A 13,509-nucleotide genomic window follows, 5' to 3' on the forward strand; every position below is an offset into this window, starting at 1 on the left:
AGAGCAGAGCAGAGCAGGTTTTCTTCTAGGATTGACCTGATTGACCTGCAAAAGACTTGTGGCTCCATCTATCATGCCCTCAACCCTACCAAGATTCCCAGTCCCTGCTGCTGAAAAGCATCCCAACGACATGATTCTACCACCACCATGCTTCACTGTAGGGTAGTGCTTTTTATAGAAACCTTTTACCACATTTACTGAGTCTCCAAATGGGTATTCATATCTGATCACTCTTTCATAAAGCTCAGCAATTTGGAATGTCCAGGCTACGGTTGTCTCCTCTTGGAGTTGCAGATCTCTCAAGCTTAACTATCCTTGGCCTCTTGGTTGCTTCTCTGACCAATGCGGTGTTCACCTGATCAATGGCTTTTATTGGACAGCCTCGTCTAGGTAAATTTAAAATTTTTATTTTTATTTGTAATGGATTCAATGGTGCTACATGGGATATTTTTTATTTTTTTTTATATATAATCAACTGATTGATTGATACTTTCCCAGAACTTTGTCCTGGACATGTTTTGCTATCTCCTTGGTCTTCATGAGGTTGTTTGTTTAGGACTGTTCTCTAACAATGTTCTCTATCGCCACCTCTTAGGTATTTTGGCACTGAAGATAGGGTAAAAGAAAGTTTATGGAAATCAATTTGTAATGTCGTGTTTACGGTCTAGCACGCCGTCTTTTGCTGCCAGAAGTATGAGTTCATTGTGATTGCATAGCACTAGGAATGTGATGTCTTTATGTGACCTAAGCTATGTCACTAAGGGATGGATACTTTGAGGAGTGAATTATTGCTGTTGCTGAGAGCCAGGGATGTCCTAAAATCCTCTGCTATGACACAATGATGGAGCTATATTAGCGGAACGCATCGGTCATTTCATATACAGTGTATTTAAGCTTTTAAACATGGAACACGAGCGAGTCGCGCAGATGTAACGTAATCAAACTGCCATGGGTAATAGGGATCGATTCAAATGATACATAACAGACGCAAACATAAATTAAGTCATGAGACAAATAACAATGCAGAAGGGTCGTGTATGGAGAAGGTTTGAAAAGAATTCAGACCCCTTGTACACTATTGTTTTACAGATTAAATTTGAAGTGGATTAAACTGACTCTTGTCTTGCCATCGGTCTACACACAATAGCCCATAATGGCGAAGCGAAAACAAGCTTTAGGAAATGTTTGGAAATTTATTAAAAAAACCAAAAATAAATCTCTCCTTTAGATATGAAATCAAACCCTTTATTTAGTGCTTTAGAGAAGCACCGTGGCAGCAATTATGATTCAAATCCTAAAGGGTACGTTTCTACAAGCTCTGTACACCTGGATTTGGGCAAGTTCTCACATTCCTCCAGGCAGATACTCTCAAACTCAATCAGCTTGGACGGGGAGCATCTGTGAACCGCTATCTTCAGGTCTCCTTACAGATGTTCTACTGGGTTTAATTCTGGGCTTTTTCACTTGGCCACTCTAATGCATTCAGAGACATGCACTGAAGCCACTCCTGTGTTGGGACTTTGTCCTGCTGAAAGATGAAACATCTGTAGCAGGTTTTTTTCTCTCTTTCTGGAGCAGGGCCTCTGTATTTGGCTCCATTGAAGCTTCTCCCAATTCTAACCAATTTAATCAATTTGAAACTGAAGGCTAAAACCAAGAGTAGATGTTCAGAGTTATTTATTGTTTAAACAATCAATCTAACAGGACACACCTGGGTAACAAGAAACACCTCTCAGGCACATGCTGCAGTATTTTTGCTTGGCAACACACTGGGTGGTCTGATACAAAATGTGCTATGTTGTGTGTCATTTAACACATCTACATATAAATACCAGGAAATAACAGCTGAGATTCTAAAACGTTCCTCATATTTATATTTTAATCTCAAACCACGTTTCTTGAAATCCCACCTCGATGTGTCTCAACGTGAATTCGATTTATTAATATGTCTACATGCCGTTGCATTATCATAGAAAATCACTCAGGCAATTCCCATTCAGCTATACGCAATGTACAATTCTAAACCTTTTTGCTTCTGTAAGTCTAAATGGCGGAGTGTGGAAGATCTGGATCAGGCATGTGCTTTTTCTATCACAAATCAGGTAACTAGGGTAGCTCCTTTTTGGACGAATTTTTACCGGGCTATACTTCTGAGTCCAATTGACAAAAGATTATAGTACATTTTTTCACATATTAATTCCAAGTCAAATAAAACGGCGTAAAATTGGATTGAGACGAGCTCCTCAAATGTATCCTGAATGTTATTTTTCAAAGCAAAGCCAAGAAACTGATCTTGTGTCAGTTGGCGTTCAGTGGAGGTAACATCCGATTGCTAGTCATTGACACTCCTCCAGTCACTCGGGGAAAGGAAGTCTGGGAAATCTGGGCTCGAAGCATGTCTGTGGCTGTCCAATTCAACCGTTAACACAGCAGAAATCACTTTGTAGTTGGCTTTCTGTATTTTAACCAGAAATGACCCCAAAAAAAGAAGCAATAATTATTGAAAAGTGTCTGTCTTGTTACCTAACAATCATTTATTTGTAGAAGTACAGTAACATTTCATCTCAAAGTCACAGCCACCCTACCTGATTTCTGTACTTGGACGGTTCATTAACAAACTTTCACCTGCTTACATAAGAAAAAAAAAAATGTTCCCAGTTTCCTTCCCAACAATTCAGTTCAATTCAATTCAATTTGATTTGCGTAGCGCTTTTAACGACGGACGTTGTGTCTCAAAGCAGCATTACAGAAACATATAAACACAGGATGGAGATTTTAAGTGTGTGAATTTATCCCTATTGAGCGAGCCGGTGGTGACGGTGGTGAGGGAAAACTCCCTGAGATGATACGAGGAAGAAACCTTGAGAGGAACCGGACTCAGAAGGGAACCCATCATCATCATCTGGGTTAGGGTTAGGGTTAGGGTCATCACACATTCTTGTGTGATGTCATCTTTTTTTAAATGGGGGATTTAAAATTGAGAGTTTGTTTTACTTTGAGAGTTTGTTTTACGGGTTAGTGTGAAAAAGTGTAAAAGAGAGTTCATTATGGTTTGTACATGAAGTCTGTTTTGTTGAACTAGTCCACTGTTCACTAAAGGAGACCTGAGTTAAAAATATCATGTAATTGCAGTCCTAAGGCCATCGCTAAGGCAACCGTAGTCCCAGCAACAACAGCGAGAACGTCCATGTGGAATTGAGGTATGGTACTTCAACATGGTACAACCACAGTGAATATAAAGTTAAACAGTTAAACAGATAAATTGGTGAACTTAACTGGTCTGGATATTAATAATGGAGTAACTAAGTAAGGCAGGTGTGATGTATTTGTATTTTGGAGTCTGCAACATCACAATATTTTAAAATATCCTGTTAGTGAGGACATACAACATTTTTGTTCTAAAATAATTGAACTAATATTTCTTGAATTGACGACAACTTATTTTTGCTCTATTTAACATTATCGCATTCCGTATTATATCAAATTACAGCTTGAGAACACATGACATGGAGAACACATTACTGCACAATCTGTTATAGACATCAGGCAAGACTTATGGGAATCATCTCGTAGTGTGACAAGGAATGATCTCAGAAGACTGTTGTAGATGCCTAGTTATTGTATAAAATAATCACGGTATCTTGAGTCAAGTCGTTTGTGGGAACCTTTTTAGTTAATTTGTGTTGAAATAATAACTTCTGACCTCAGTGTATATTCATTTGTGACCCTGTCACCTCGAAGGCTTCTTATGGGACAATAGGGATCAGGTGTGCCATGTTAGTCCTTACTCCTCAGGCTCGTACCCAAACAGGTCGTTTGCAGTACAGACCCATGCCTGTTTCATAATCTTTATAAACGTGACATTGTGTTTGAATTATAAAAACAACTGGGTGTCGTCTCCAGGATTTGCCCAGGAATGGATGGTGTCATGACATTACCCAGATGTTTTTCATCTTTCATGCTTTGAATGAACGGATAACCAGTGCTGATGTGTTTGGAGCCACCTGGCTTGATAAAAAAAAAAAACAGTTCAAAACTTCATAAACAGATGTTAGAAACAATATGCGAACAATTTTATCACACTTTGAGGAACATGGATGTAAACAACCCCAGGATAGCATTTGTTATCTTTGGTCTGTGCTTTATTATGATTGTTTTATGGCGATTTGTCTTTGTGTAGTGCAAGTTCCAGCCAAAATAACTAAACGACCCAAGTGGATGAGATATTCACTGGCGCACTTCTGTAGATAATCGAGGTCAGCATGTCACATCTTGAAATAAATACCTAAAATAAATCCATCCATCTTCTAGACCGCGGGGTCACGGGGAAACCTGGAGCCTATCCCAGGGAGACAAGGCGGGGTACACCCTGGACAGGGTGCCAGTCCATCGCAGGGCACAATCACATACACACTCACACACCCATTCATACACTATGGACACTTTAGACACGCCAATCAGCCTACCATGCATGTGTTTGGACTGGGGGAGGAAACCCCCGCAGCATAAGGAGAACATGCAAACTCCACACACACAGGGCCACGGTGGGAATCCAACCCCCAACCCTGGAGGTGTGAGGCGAACGTGCTAACCACTAAGCCACCGTGCACCCTACCTAAAATAAATAAATAAACAAACAAACAAACAAACAAATAAATAAATAAAGTCACCAGTGCACCCATTAAATTGAGGATGCTTTCTCCAGCACGTACCAACATTAGAAACCCTTTAGTAACATGGGCGTGTTATCAGAGACCAGTAGAAACTAGTAAACATGTTCCTCTTCTTGGAATTCCAAATGGCGTCTTTGGCCATACTCACAACTATTGGGCTTACGTCATGTCATGCACTATTGCACAACCTTGGAAGAGGAAAAAGTTCATTTCATGGCTCTTTCAGGTACAAGAACAGACAGAAAGACGGCCTTTAACATAAGCTAATGCTTTATTAATACCCAGACGGAGAGATCTGTTTTAAAGTGTTGGTGATGAAGAATATGAGAAAATATTGGCATGATCGACAACAAGTCTGTGTTTTTGCTGGAGGGATAAAAAAAAAGAAAAGATTCAACTGGGAACAGCTGATTAAAGAACAGCTTTTATTGATCATAGTGCAACACTACAGTAGTGAATAACCATATATTGGAGTAGAGACCGGCTCAGGAACATTTAAAGTGAGCTTTTGTGAGTGTGTATAATAGTGGTGGTGTCTCTACATCGGTAGCGAATCCTGTGTGAGGCAATTCCAATATACAGCTGTACACTATCTGTACAGTACCATAATTCTACTCATCTAAAACGAATTCCACCAATAACCGAGCAATAGAATGCCCTGTGCTGATCTGATGCACAAAGAATAAGAAATAATCATCAACATTCAGAAGAAGAATTCCTCTACTGGAAGTATCTATTTAGTGTTTATCAAAAATATACACGTTCTTGATGTACACATTTCAACATAACTAATGCCCACATTAATATTTAAAACACTCCAAACCCTTCAAAAAAAAAAATGAATATTATATAGTCCAATAAGAAAACATAGGATTAATACAAATCTTACAGTTGCTTTTTGTTTTTGAAATTAGATGAAGTTGTGAAGGTCTGAAGAGTGATATTTGGTGGAAAGCAGTTCCTACAATCACATGTCCAAACGCCTCTACCGTCGAGTTATTTTGGTGCTGATATACAGTATTAACAAAATTATAGTGTACTAGTGCTATTTCACTATCTTAAATAGGGCGATTAGGGGCAATTTAGAGTTCCAATCCACCTACATGCATGTTTTTCGGAGGTGGGAAGAAACTCCCACTGATAAAACGATGAGATTTTATATATAAATATCCAGATTTTCGCTCCAGTGCTACAGTATATGCCATTTCCTACTGCTGAAATAATGCCTTAAGATCTACTTTATAGTCATCACTGGAATTGTGGGTTCTGTAGGAAAGGTTTAAAACTTTCCTATTTCTCTCTCCCACTCATTCATTCATATATGATGTCTGTACAAGAGTTCCGTTAATCCTGGACTAAACTACTTTGTCAATAATACGTTTCCAATAAAATGAGTGTTTAGTCCGGCAAAAAGTCAGAAAAATAGGAATATGGCCATAAATATTATACATTCCCTTATTCTGAGCTCCTGACTGAATAATCTAAAGAATGTTCATTCTTCTCCCGCCATCAATCTACAACAGGTCCAATTGTGTCCACAGGTGTGCGTGCAGGTTTTTGATCCAACCAAGCAAAAACCAAGAACTGGCACCTGAAGACAAAAACTTGCAGCCGTAACAGCTCTTGGTTGAGAAGATTGGACATCGTTGATCAACAGCCTTGGCAGTTGAACTGTTTTTCTTTACAAGAACCACCTAATCGTTTTCACTTGGAACTGCATTACTCACACCCCAAAGGGCCACCCAAAGTTCATCCCCACTTGGCCACCATCCTAAGTTTCCTAAGAGTCTCTTAATGATTTCACATTGAGCCCCGACAGAGAAACTATAGATATATAGTTTATATATTAAATAAAATCAGCACTCTGTGCAAAAAACCCGACTACGGGTCATCCATAAATATCTCTTCCAATTCTTTAAACTAATATTGTTGCAAATGTTGAAGAAAAAGTGACGGGTGCTGAGTAACCCCTGTTACGCGATGCTTGGTTATCAATTTGATAATCACTCTGCAGATTCCGGAGGCACCGCATCTTCTACTTCGGCAGTGAGCAGGGGATGGAAAAGGAAGTTAAATGCGAATGCGAAGGCATTACGGGCACTGACCCTCCAGTCCTGCTCTATCTTGACTTGCCGAACTGTAGGTACCAAAGGTGAGGTACAAGTCCTACAGTGAAGGGCCTTCAGCTCAAACACTGGCCACTTGCTGCCCAGCCTGCCCTCCAGAACAGTACTGAATTCCACAACACTGCCTGCACCGAGTGCCAACAGCACCCCACGGAATTCATTACTCGCCCGCAGCACAATGTCTTTGGTTGCGTCATCGGTTTCTTGCATCCATTTGCCCTTCTTATCCTGAAGAGGCATACCCATAGTCACTTCAAATTTGTAGCGGTCGAAACGTTTCACATGACACTTGTGATTTGCAAATGCTTTGAGCTTGCAAAGAGGCGGAGCTGGCTCTGGTTGGGCGCCGTCACAGGCTGGGTACTCCTCTCCGTAAAGGCATCGGACCCAGTCCGCTATGATGCCAGGCAAGAGGTTGATGACTGCTTGCGCCCCGTTTTCAATTTCCGTCACGCGGACGTATTTGAAACGGCCTTCCCAGGTGACGCGGTGGCCCTCCAGATGACTACAGAGGATCTGGGTGTGTGCCATGTTGCGTTCCTTCCAGGCACGAGGGCCACACATCTCACTGTACTGCTGCCAGGTAAGAGTGGAGTTATAAACCTTCATGCCCTCGGAACGGTACACGTAGAACCAGCTGAAGAGCAGCAAAGCGGAGATCCAAACCAAGATCAGTTTAACCATGCTACTGCGCCTCAGAGATCGAAACACGGCGAGAGGCGAGACGCTGAAACGAGTCCACCACCTCAGCAAAACGGGCACCACACAAACACACACCGTCACCGCCATCTTGGCCAGATCCAGAGCGAGGAACCACTGTACTAGCTGCACCAACAGCGCAGCGGCCAGTGCTAGCGAAAGTACAGGCAGGGCAAAGAAGAAGAGAAAGTAGCCCACAGCCGTGCGCATGAGTCCGAGCGCAGTGGATGCATGCAGAAGCGTGACGGACAGCTCGCACCAGGTGAAACAGAGCAGGTAGGGCAGAAGCATGCTGTAAGACCCTTGCCAGCCTCGCGCCGTGCCCATGCGGACACACGAGTATAGGAGGTAAAGATACAGAATGCAAGGCACACCCACATGCAACACCAACCAATCACAGATTGGCACGCTAAACCATGACCCCCCTACAAGTTGGCCCACCCTACCCCCAAGCAGCTCATTAGTGAAAGAGCAGATTGCAGAGGCAAACTGTGCAAGGAGGGCTAACCTAGCATGTTGCTGTGCAGCTGGACGAAGGCTCAGGTAGCTGCTTATCGTGAAGAAGACGGCCACTGTGGCCAGTTCGGAACAAGGCAGCCAGGACTTATCTGCCACAGGGAATGACAGTATGAGGAAAAGTGCAGAGACCAGGAAGTACAGGTGAGGCTCCAGATGAGTCCAGGTAAAGTTGGACTCAGCTTGCTGAAGGTCCAAGCCTGGCTCGAATTGAGCCAGCATGGCAGTCAGGGTCTTGAAGTTCTCCCACGCTTTGCTGTTCTGGAAAACCCTCAATGTGCAGATGACCATCGAGAGGAAGGACAGGTAGAAAACGACGAGGGGAATGACGAGAAGGAAGAAGTCCAGAGTAAGGTTGGAGATGATGAAGAAGAAAATAAGAGTGTTGACATGGTGAGTTGGGATAAGGGCGCTGATCCACTGCATTCCGGCGCGGGAAGCCCAGTCAATCAACACCTCCTTTACCTCGATCACAGCATGGAGCGGAAACTTCAGTATCTAGAGTATCACAGAGAAACAGAAGAACCATGAATTAGCATGGATCACAGTACGGTCGACCTTACTGATACTTCATCCTGTATCTAAAAAGGCTTTTTCAATTTCAGTTACACTTGTGCAAGTACTCATGGTCATCCATTTTCCATTGTATTTTAATACCTTCTGATGCAAAGGTAACTCATCTGGGTTCTTCACAGGTTCATCATCGTCATCGTCATCATCGTCATCAATGACCGCTGCATGAAGAGCCGGCGATGGTGAAATACCTTGCGCATAACGCTTGGCATTTTCAACAAAATCCTCAACGCCGACATACTGAGTCCCTACAAAAATAAAAACACAAATCAATACAAAAGGATCGTGTTGTGAACCTTTATTTGTTTATATCCAGGCTCTCTAAAACCACACAGTTTGCAGTCACACCATTGATGGAGACTAGGCGTTCTAAGACCTTCCTCTGTTTCTGAGCAGGACTTGAGAGTGCGCTGTTTGGGGCGCCATCTAGAGGAGCAGAAGGATATTATCACCCTAAGTGTAGAATTATTAGCAAGGACATCTTCCACATCTAGAACGTCGACGCCACGTACGATATTTACCCGTTTCGGTGTTGTAGTGGCTAATGTTTTCCAGCAGTTCCGAAGTCGACACCTTTCTTTTTCTGTCCGGATTGAGTTTCCAGTACATACACAGAGCCGCTTTCCTCACGGTGCGTTCGAAACGTGACTCGGACGCCAAGGCACACACCTCCTCTCTATTTTCGGCTGTGATGCCTTTAAAACAGATCCAATTCTTTCAGTGCATACTCCTAAGCAACTATACAAACAGGCTGTATAGTTGCGGGACTGGATTACACACTCACTGGCCACTTTAATAGGAACACCTGTACACATTTATGCGGTTATCCAATCAACCTAAAATCAAATCATGCGGATAAAAACACATGCCGGGCACGCCGGTCATGAACGGGATGGTGCGATTGCGTTCCAATAACCCTGTAGTTTTTTGAAACCTTACATGTAAAGGGCTGTCCCTTGGCCACCAGATACATACACGTGGTATACGATTGTACCTTTTCTTTCACGCAAACAAAACTGGAGAAGTTTCACGGCGTCCCTCCTGCCATTTTTTGCTGCTTGTAAAAGCCATGTTACGGCCGTGACGCCGTTCACTTCTTCGTCCTCGTGCTCAGAGAGTCGCAAGTAAAACCTGCCAACCTGCCGAAAAGAAGATCAGCTTCTTGAGCGCAGCCTCAATTCGCCATTGCCTTTCTGATGACTATTTAAGAATAAATCAGGTCGTAACATGCAACTCGCTCTCGGTTTGTGTCTGTATTTTATGTCTTTATTTTACACGTGTAAACGTGCATGTGCCCGTGTGTGTGTGTGTTATTCTGACCTCAGTTTGTGCTTTGAAATCTCCATTCTTAGCCCTCTGCTTAAGTTCCTCTATGTCCAGCTCCTCTGGAAGGTCTCCTAGGAGAACAGAGCACATATACATTTAACATTATCACACCATCTGCATGGGTCGTCTTTTAAAAAGCTGTTAAGCTCCTTGCCTGTTGTCAAACACATCAGAAATGTCATCATTTTCAAGTGGATAGTATACACTTCCGTCCTGTTTATTACACAGGAACAAAGGAGTGTGTCTGTGTGTGTGTGTGTGAGAGAGAGAGAGAGAGAGAGTGAGGTCAAGCTTTGTGTCCTGATTTAAATGTGCTTTTTGCATATGCTCGCGCTCGTGACCACGCGTGCAGTGATCGTTCGGCCAATCACGTAAAAGCTCACTTTAGAATGGAGGCAAGTTGAATTCGGTATCTGTTCGTCGTCAGGCGTTTAAAGGCTTTTCCACCGAGATGCCATTTTGAAACGGCAAAACTGAAAGCACGTGTGCCGCGAGTGCAGCGCTACCTGCAGGAGACGACGGTCCAGTGGTGGGCCGGCTTTCAGACACGTCGCTGGCCGCGTTCAGCTGGGAGCGACCCGTCTGCGAGGCTGGATGAGCGGACGGAGACACCTGAGAGAAGGGGCCTGGTGTTGAAAAGGAGGAAACTGTGCGAGGGGTGTGTCCAGACACAAGAGATGCCAGAGAGATGGAATCAGAAGGAGAAGAAGGCGGAGATCCGGGAGGAAACGAGTCCATCTCTAATAAAAGAAGAAGGAAAAAAAATTTTTAAATACCCATTTGATTTTTTTTTTATTTGGATTTTTTTTTTCAGCGTTATCGAGGTTTAGACGTTCAATTCAATGGAAATAAGAAGTCAATAATAGATATAATAAGTTTGATAATAGTGCGTTGTGATTTCTGCCGCTGTGACTAAATAATAAATAAGTGAATATATTAAAAAACTATAATAATCACAGACCCCCTGGCTACGCTTCACAGACCCCTGGGGTCAGTTCATTTATTGAAGTCCGCTGGGGGTCCACTTTGAGCACCACTGGTTTAAAACGCCTAGTCGCTTGAATCAGATGTCTTTAAGCAGGGAAATGACTAAAATGTGGGATTCTGGCAACCCAGGGCTGGAACTGGAGAACCCCGGGGTAAGTAATACAGCAGTAATACAGCTCATATAACCACTGTTGCCTACCATTTTGACATATTGTGAATGTATTACAATAGAACGTGATTTTAGACGTGGCTGTGTTTATCAAACAGGGCTGTTGTTCTTTTGATTCTAAAATAAAGACAAACTGGTTATCGAGTAATTAGAATCGACGGTGAAATTCATCAAATAAGGAGAAATTTGTAATATTGGAAGTTGTTTGGACGGGGTCTCGCGGACGGGAAGGCAAGCCGAAATGGGAAAAATTGTTCAGGGATGGTTCGGGGTGTTGACGCGGCCTCAAAAATCCCCAGATGTCAATCCGATCGAGCATCCATGGGACGTGCCAGACAAACAAGTCCGATCCGTAGTGGCCCCACGTCGTCTTGGTTCCAGATACCACAGCACAACTTCTGAGGTCTTGTGGAGTCCACGCCTCAACGGGTGAGAGATGTTTTGGAAGCACAAAGGGGACCTACACAATATTAGGCAGGTGGTTTTAATGTTATGGCTGATCGGTGTATATAACGTATTAGAAAGAGCGCGTTAATGTTGACCTACGGTTCAAGTTACAGCCGGAACTACTTTCAGAGTGTGTTGTTAGTTCACACCTTCCGACCAGTCAGGTTCGAGAATTCAAGTGGTACAAATACACACGGAACAACACCTTCTGAGAAATCTATTATTTTCTATTCTGATGAAACCCGTCTACGCCAAGTGTCTTCACGACATATCCTCCGACATATCGTTTTGATATGCAAATTAATATGCAAATGAGCGCATGAAGTCATTCGGCAACTTCTACCGGCTATTTGAGCATGGATGAGCTACTTTCCCCTGAAAACAGTTGGCAACACTGGACTATCGACTGGGACACTGAATTTAATCTCTATTGAAAACATTGCCATTCACTAACTATAATCACGGGCAGTAATGTGATAATGAAAAGGATTATTATCTGGAAAATGAAAGCAGTCCGGGAGGATTTTGACCCCGGGGGTGGCATCATGTGAAGCTGATGAAACGAGGGACTCTCCCAGGATGATGAACAGACCGATGGAGAGCTGCACAGATAGAGGAGGACAGCTTTATCTGTGTAAAGCCCCTGGCACTGGGATCACAGCTCACGATAGCTTCAAATAGCAGCGGCTCCCAAAACCCCCTTACCACTTCATGCATTTCCTAACCATAGCTCTAATGACAGGCTGGAAAGGGTGACCTGTACACACACACACACACACACACACACACACACACACACATACATACACACACACCTATACACATACACACCTATACACATACATACACACACACACCTATTCACATGCACACATACCTACACACCTATACACATGCACACATACCTACACACATATATACACACACACACACACACACACACACACACACACACACACACACACACACACACCTATACACATGCACACATACCTACACACATACACACACACACACACACACACACACACACATACATACATACATATATACATATACATATATATACATACATATATACATATACACATACATATATATATATACACACATACATATACACACACACACCTATACACATGTACACATACACACACACAGACACACACATATATACACACATACATACACACATACGTACACACACACACACACACACACACACACACACACACACACACATATGCGCGCGCACGCGCGCGCGCGCACACACACACACACACACACACACACACACAAACTGTAATCCAATGGATCAATCACTGTCATTTCCTTCAGGTGGCCATTTGACAATTTTGTTATTTAAAGTCAAATCAAATAGAAAAATGTGAACAATAATGCAGATGTGAAACACTTTCCAAAACAAAACAAAACAAAACAAAACCAAAGCTGTGTATCTGTAAACACATGCACCAGACTACACCAGACTACACCACTCACCCAGCTCTTCTCCCAGCTCTTCTCCCAGCTCTTCTCGCAGCTCTTCTCCCAGCTCTTCTCCCAGCTCTTCTCCCAGCTCTTCTCCCAGCTCTTCTCCCAGCTCTTCCAGCTCGATCACTGCTCCTGAGCTCTACAGAGTCATCGTTCGCTCCTCTGTGGTTTTGTTGTTTTTAAAGCAAAAGAACGATTCCAGATGAAGGTGAATCTGTACACAGCTGTCCGTCTCGAAATAAACCCGCCCACCTGTGCATGCGACTGTTTGATTGGACGACAATAAAACGACGTTTCAGACAAAGCTTCCTGTATGTGCGAACCGGAAGGCAAAATAAAAGTCCAGAATAAAGGCGTCAGGTGGCAGACACTTATAAAGTGTATTTTATATCACTTAACATTAACCTTGAATGTACACGCAAATACTACTACTACTACTACTACTACTACTACTACTACTACTAATAGTAATAATAATAATAATAATAATAATAATAAAAAT

General features: G+C 42.8%; 1 protein-coding gene across 1 annotated transcript; it reads right to left on the bottom strand.

The window, feature by feature from the left end:
- Window positions 1-5,084: 5,084 nt before the first annotated feature.
- Window positions 5,085-13,283, bottom strand: wfs1b (Wolfram syndrome 1b (wolframin)). Its single transcript, XM_017475093.3, has 8 exons — window positions 13,017-13,283; window positions 10,420-10,653; window positions 9,908-9,984; window positions 9,582-9,726; window positions 9,109-9,282; window positions 8,936-9,013; window positions 8,672-8,835; window positions 5,085-8,512 (listed from the first exon to the last, which is right to left on the bottom strand). Exons 2-8 carry the CDS (start codon window positions 10,649-10,651, stop codon window positions 6,677-6,679), a joined length of 2,706 nt encoding a protein of 901 aa, XP_017330582.1. The 5' UTR covers window positions 10,652-10,653; window positions 13,017-13,283; the 3' UTR covers window positions 5,085-6,676.
- Between the last annotated feature and the right edge of the window lie 226 nt (window positions 13,284-13,509).

This window comes from Ictalurus punctatus, chromosome 8 (assembly GCF_001660625.3).
Source record: "Ictalurus punctatus breed USDA103 chromosome 8, Coco_2.0, whole genome shotgun sequence".
NCBI lineage: Eukaryota > Metazoa > Chordata > Actinopteri > Siluriformes > Ictaluridae > Ictalurus > Ictalurus punctatus.

Coding starts and splice junctions, on each gene's coding strand:
- wfs1b (XM_017475093.3), bottom strand. CDS start 10,651: ATGGACTCGTTTCCTCCCGGATCTCCGCCTTCTTCTCCTTCTGATTCC. Junction 8,836..8,935: donor ACGCCTAGTCTCCATCAATG/GTGTGACTGCAA, acceptor TTATTTTTGTAG/GGACTCAGTATGTCGGCGTT. Junction 8,513..8,671: donor AGTTACCTTTGCATCAGAAG/GTATTAAAATAC, acceptor GTGATACTCTAG/ATACTGAAGTTTCCGCTCCA.